The sequence below is a fragment of the Myotis davidii genome, unplaced genomic scaffold (genome assembly GCF_000327345.1).
Source record: "Myotis davidii unplaced genomic scaffold, ASM32734v1 scaffold530, whole genome shotgun sequence".
In the NCBI taxonomy this organism is placed as follows: domain Eukaryota; kingdom Metazoa; phylum Chordata; class Mammalia; order Chiroptera; family Vespertilionidae; genus Myotis; species Myotis davidii.
Genome location: NW_006282272.1, coordinates 492,935 through 499,796, shown reverse-complemented (window position 1 = coordinate 499,796; position 6,862 = coordinate 492,935). Strand labels below are relative to the sequence as shown.

The window sequence follows — 6,862 nt, the reverse complement described above, 5'->3', positions numbered from 1 at the left end:
ACTCAGAGGACGCGAGCTCCCTGCATCTCGCCCTTCCCTGTGCACCGCACACACGCCCTTGGCCGTCACCCATGAAGACACGGTCATTCTGCACTTCCTGAAGCTGCCAACGAAGCCTGCGCTCATCACACGGCCAGATGCCTCTTGTGCTGAAGAATCAGGTTGTGTTCCTCTAGCAGTGAATTCAGAGGCGGGGACGGGCCTGCTTCTATTAGCTGGGAACCACGTGATCCATGGCACTGCCCTCGTTGTCCTTGTTGCCAGAAAGCTGCATTTCACGTTTAGCAAAAGGAATTACTGTAGCTTCTGTGGCCCGCATGACTGCTTCCCCCTTCTCATGGCTTTAATTTTCTGTTCGTATCCAATATTACTATATTTCTAAAAATTATCAGATGGCTTGAATCCTGACTGACATTTTCTTGTCTAGTCGTCTTTATATCTTCAGCAGAGTCACCACACTTTCCCTCGGTTCCTGAAGGTCCCTGTCCCCACCCTCTGCTTAACTTATGGGTCCCAAGTGCTTGTCATTCATTGTGCAGCCTCAGCTTGCCTGAGGTTCAAGGTCACTTCACAAGGATCTCCCTCCCTCAGGCCTTGAATAGGTGGCTCCCTGATGATCTCTTAACCCGTTTCCTTTCTGACTTTAGATGAGACACACATTCGTTAATATTTACAGGCAAATACCACTTTTCTGAACCCCAAAGAGGAGAGGGAGTCTAGAAAGATCCCTGGGAACACACTGGATCCAAACAGCCAAAGTAACATGGATGTAGCATTTAAAGCGAATTCTTCAGTTCCCTTCTGGGGAGAGAAACTGATTGTATGGCTCATCTATGGTCAGTAATTAATCTCAGGTTACTGTCTTCAAAGAATAAAAAACCATTTGACCAAGCACCTGAGTCATTTGGTACAAAAATCTAAGGAAGAGCTTAGATTTTTGTATAAAGTTTAAGGAAGAGCATAGTGAGCCCAGAAACAATCTTAAGAGAGCCAGCAGGTTCCACCAAACAGCCCCCGGGCCAGAGCTGGCCCTTGTTTTGAGTCTAGATTCCTAATGAGACTGCAGCTGCACCTGGAGGACAGCCTTTCCCTTTGTAGGCCACAGCAAAGCACAGGCATTCTGCTACTCTTAACTTTTAATGCAGCAAATGGCTAAATCAGAATCAAATTAAAATGTAAAACTGCCACAGCAAGTTCTGATTACACACTGGAGCCATTGCAGTTTCAGTTTTACAGATAGAGATGATTTCCTGAGCCATGGCTTTATTCCCATGAGAAATAAGTTCCATAGTTTTTCTCAGGTTGGACTGCGTTCTAGATTTTTCTAAATGCAAAACACCTAAACCAAAAACGTACCAACAAACCACAACCACCCCACCTCCCTCCCAAAATACCACTTCATACAAGGTGGATCAGCTTAAGGAGTCTCAGGGTTAACTCTTCTAGGCTGATACAATGAAAGGAGGCTAGAATTTATTGTAGGAAACCGAAAACCGAAACCAACACTGTTCAAGTTTGAACCTCATTTTCAATGGGCTGTAAAACCTTGGCCAAGTCATAATTACGTTAGCCCTGGTTTCTTCATCTACAAAAGCAGATACTGGTGTCTCTGTAAGGCAGAGAAAACAAGGCCTTTCCTTTTCTTGGCGGTGGCCTTCCACAGTTTATGAGGAACCCCTGGTAATTAAGCCCCAAGACTGTTGGCTCCTCTGATTCAAACAGCCCCTCTGTTCAAACCGAGGGATAAGTTACTCTCAAGGCCACATTCTTGCATCCTCCTCCTCCCTGCTGTTTTCACAACTCAGGGATAATTAGTAGAAAGTTCCCTTCCCCACTTCCCTTCAAATAAGCCTCTTTTGAACTTTTACCCTAAGCATGTTTTACAGGCCTGGGAAAAATACTGATAAGACACCTCCCTAGGACATCTGCCCCAACTGTCTTCTGAAGAAGTAACAAACTACAGCCCCCCTGATGTCTGCTCAGTTTCAGCCCCCAAACCCCCCTCCCTTCCTTGTCAACAGCAGGCAAGGCTTTAAAAAGGGGAATAGTTTGGTTTTTGTTCTTTGCCTTTACATTGACTATCAATACACCAGCCCTTTCCCCTCAGGAAAAGTAAAATAAACTCTCTCTCTCTATATCCATCTCTTCTCTCAGCTGTGAATACTCTCACAGCCCAGCGTCACCAGCCTAAAAAACCCTAACAATCTCTAGCTCAGGGTTCCAAGGATCAGGTAAGGACTTCTAATGCTTGGATGGGCTATGGGAACACAACTTATTATTATCATTTTAACGAAGCCAGGCTACACCTTTTCTTCTAGTTTAATGTCTTTGCCATGGTTCTGGAGGTTTAAAGTCGGAGCACAAAGTCTTACCATACAGTATTATTAGACACGTGTTCCATTTGGCCTGACTGTCTAAAATAAGTTACGATGGTCCCAAGTATTTGACCGGAACTAAATGAGCTGAACACCAGCGGTAGGTGGTCTTTCCATGGCCACACGCAGTGGGGGTGGTGTCAGCAGGGACAGAAGCAAGAGGGCTTTAAAAAAGGCCACAGGGTGTTGCTCCCCTTCCAGACACTCTGCGATGCCCACAGAGGAAGGGCTTCCATCCTCACCAGTGTGCCTTCCCATTTGCGTTCTTAGCTCCTGGCACGGTGCTTGGCACACAGAAAGTGCCTAACAGGAGCTGGTTGAATCAAACTGTCCATGAGATACAGCAGAGGTGGCCTGAAAGGCTGGGGTGGGGAAGGCGTGGAGAAAAATGTCCCAAGGAGAGAGCGTCCCCAGAGCAATGAGGCTCAGCCCGACAGCAAGTCGGTCATGGCCACGGGCATCCTGATGTCAGGATGTGGGTCTTGCCAAGCCTGGGGACACAGTGGCCTGAAGGTGGAGGGCAAAACCCAGTAGGTGAGGCCCTGTGGGCACCTGCAGCTGGACCATGGGGTGCGACAGTCAGTGTGAGAGCAGGACCGGGCATAAGTCTAGACTGAGCATGTGTGGCTCCACGCGGGAGAGCCTGGGACCAGAGTGGTCAACCAGACCAGTGGGGGGGACAGGACGTGGGCGATCCCTGGCCCCAGGGCCGTGAGCCCAGAGAGGCTCAGGAGAAGGGGATGCCTCAGGCCGGCCCTCAGGGGTGGCTGGCCTTGCCAGGTCATGGTCCTCAGAGGTGGGGACACAGGAAACAGGAGAGAAGAATGCTGTGAGCCCATCCAGCATTGGGGGGCGGGCAGGAAAGTGCCCAGCCAGGATAAGGGGTGCCCAGGTGCCCAGGGCCACACATAAAGTGACGGCGTGGATGTCCTGAAAAGGCCGAGAAGTGCCCCCGCCCAGCAGTGCAGAGCAATGCATGGCTGTGCAAGGCCAAGGGCAGGGGCACAGAGAGAGCTGGGCGCCGGGGGTGGAGCGAGGCAGCAGCAGCAGCAGGAGCAGCGTTGGCAGGGGAGGCGGAAAGCCCTGGAAAGGGGCCTTAGGAAATGCGGGAGGATCTGAGCCCTGCAGCCAGCGAACCGCTAGAGGCATTACTACCAGCAGAAAACGACGTTCAGGTGAAGACCAGTGTGGAACCCAAGGAGAGGACGCCGCAGACCAGGCCCAGGATTGAGACTTGGCCTCTGGCCCGCCCTGGCCAGAAGGTTTTTCCAATCCCTGGTGAGGAGGGATTAGTAGTTAACAAGGATCCAGGTGCGGCACACAGCATCTATCAGTTCTACGCAGGTCCAAGGTGATTGCTAAGCACACTGTCTAGCGCTGGCTCGCCTCCCAGCCCCTCAACCAGCTTCCAAGTTCAAGAAGCCCATCAGGTGCCGAGAAACGGAAACGGGTGAACCCATGGGCCAGGGTGTTAGCATCTTGGAGCTGAGCAACTGAGCTGTTGGGTCACGCAGACCCTGAGCGCAGGCGCCATTCTCCCCTTGGGGATGGCTAGGGGACCGAGTCTCTTAAGGAGCCCTTGAACAAGGACCTCCCCTGCCTCGGATACCCAGGGAGCCTCCTGATGCAACGGGGCCTGCTGGTCTACCATTCCATTCGGATTCCATTTACAAGTGCGAAGGGATTTGGGGTACAAACAGGTCTTTAGAAATGGCAGCCTGGGAACCCCGGGACCACAGCCTCTCCGACCACCTGCCCTGATGCTTCCCACTCCTGAGTCCTTCCTGCGGGACTTGCTTTGATCTCAGGAAAAACACAGCTTATCTGCATGGTTGCTGTAAGGCCTTGGGCTTTTCCTTTGTCAGTGTAATGATTTCTATTGCTCTATTGGCTCCATCGGTCACCCCAGGGCTCACTCCCGCTCGCTTTCATAAGGCTGGTGCTGGGTTTCAGCCCTGGGCCCCAGGGTCAGAGTTCCTCGCTGGGACTAACCTAAGATGCTGGCAGAGGCTCTGATGGTCAATTTCGCTGTTGGGATAAAGTGCCCGGCTCTCACCCTGAGGCCAGATTATTGTAGGATTTCTGGCCAGCAAGACCCCACCAGGTAGTTCATTGAGCTCCTGGGTATAAGGAATCTCATGATAGGATAGACACTGCTTTTTAAATACATGGTGTGTGCACCCAGGCCAGCAATTATTTTGTAGTCTGGGCCGCTAACCCACAATGCCTTCATCACTGATCCTTTCCTGTAGTTTATTCAATTATGCCACCCACGACATTCTGATGGCATTTTGATGGCAAAACCCGAGCTTAGCATGCAGGCGGGATGACAGGCGCTGGATACGGCCGGGTGTTACCTGAGGCTCCACGTCCAGTATGGCGATCAGGCCCTGCTCATGGATCTTCCGGATGGTCTCCAGCTTTGTTCCATACATGGCGTCCTCGTGGCTGCCGTACTCCAAGTACTCGTTGTTAGAGATGTCTTGCATCATTTGGTCGTGAGATACAAAGTAATAGTTCTTCCCGTTTTCTTCATCTTTCTTTGGAGGTCTGGTGGTATCTGCAAAGTCACACGTCAAGAGAGGATTAAAAGGCTGAGTCTGTGCTCCCAGTGGACCTACCCAAACCTAATCGCTTCTTTTTAAAAAAATATATTTTATTGTTTTTTTACAGAGAGGGATAGAGAGTTAGAAACATCGATGAGAGAGAAACATTGATCAGCTGCCTCCTGCACGCCCCTGACTGGGGATGTGCCCGCAACCAAGGTACATGCCCTTGACCAGAATCAAACCTGACGCTCTATCCGCTGAGCCAAACCAGTAGGGCCCTAATCACTTCTTAAAGCTGTGGATCCCACAGTACATGCCTCATGCCCTGTTCCCATCCTTAGTAGCCTGTAGCACTAAATTCTAGAAGTTGTATTTATCTGCGTGACATCAGACCACGGTAGCTGGCGAGTTGATTGGTTTGGTGAATCTTCCAGTGTTTAGATAAGATCTCTTGCCGAAACCGGTTTGGCTCAGTGGGTGGAGCGTCGGCCTGCGACTGAAGGGTCCCAGGTTCGATTCCGGTCGGGGGCATGTACCTGGGTTGCGGGCACATCCCCAGTAGATGTGCAGGGGGCGGCTGATCGATGTCTCTCTCTCATCGATGTTTCTAACTCTCAATCTCTCTCCCTTCCTATCTGTCAAAAATCAATAAAATATATATTTAAAAAAAAAAAAAGATCTCTTTCATTCTTTCATGGGTCACCACATGAGAAAGACACAAAAAGACCCGAGTAACGTGACTCACTGTATACCTTAATGCAGCTAGGCAGAAGGAAAAAAGAATGTAAAAGACAGAAAACTACCTATGGTTATTTAAACTGAAGATCAATGAAAACGTCAGTTCCTCAGTCTCACCAGGCACATTTCCAGGGTTCAGTAGACACACGTGGCTACTGGCGACTGTGCTGGACAGTGAAGATACTGAGAGGGTCCATTGGGTTCTGCTCATCTGGAGCATCTTGCACAAGGAGGATGGTAGACTATAGCAGAGGCATACCATACTGAACACACAATGACACCAGCCCGATGTGGCCACCAGAGTTAAGAAAGACCCTAACCAGGAGCTGGCAAACTATGGCCTGTGGGGCACATATGCCCACTGTCTGTTTCTGTAAAGAAAGTTTCATTGGAACACAGCCAAGCCCATTTCTTTCCATACTGTCTATGCCTGATCTTCCTTCCTCCCTTCCTTACTTCCTTCCTTCCTTCCTTCCTTCCTTCCTTCCTTCCTTCCTTCCTTCCTACCTTCCTTACTCTCTCACTCTCCCTTTCGGGCTGCCTCCCTTCCTCTCTCCCTCCCTCCCTTCCTTCCTTGGCAAGGACACATTTGTGCTACTCTTTGCTGAGTGGATGGGTTCAAACCCATAGGGAATCCCCCCTCTCCTGCCCCAACTAGACTATTAGAACTTCCAAGTACTCATGGGCATCAAAAATGTGGATTTTTAAAAAAAGAATTCTTTCTCCAGGTTACATGGAAAGTTCAATAAATGGCATATACTACGTGGATGTTGTACTGTCTTCCATCACTTTGGTAGGTAAACAGATGACATACACACATCTGGGGCTAAATATATCAGAGAGGTGACATGCTTGAGGTCTGCAATGGTACGCTTTAAAACCAAGCTAGTGAACTGGTCCTTTAATAACATTAAATTGTTCAATAGCTGTTCAATTATTATGTGATCTGGAAGAAACGAAATGGTGGCTAATTTAAACTTCAGAGTAGTAGTAATATTATACTGGTCGGATGGCTACTATTTATTGAGTATCTGCTAAGTGCTTCACATGATCGCAAATTCTCTTTATATCTCTAGACCAGGGGTGGGGAACCTCCGGCCCGTGGGCCATACAAGGCCTGAGAAATCATTTGGTCTGGCCCTGCCAACACATTAGGGGTGAGTCAATTAAATGTATGACCAAATAGAGAAGGCTAATTAA

General features: G+C 49.4%; 1 protein-coding gene across 1 annotated transcript in view; it reads right to left on the bottom strand.

Moving 5' to 3' along the window:
• The window catches only part of CASK (calcium/calmodulin-dependent serine protein kinase (MAGUK family)), a 232,579-nt gene that overhangs the window by 6,340 nt on the left and 219,377 nt on the right, over positions 1–6,862 (bottom strand). Inside the window, exon 25 of the mRNA XM_006752810.2 lies at positions 4,733–4,935. Coding sequence (XP_006752873.1) covers positions 4,733–4,935 — 203 coding nt within the window. The remainder of the gene's footprint in view (positions 1–4,732; positions 4,936–6,862) is intronic.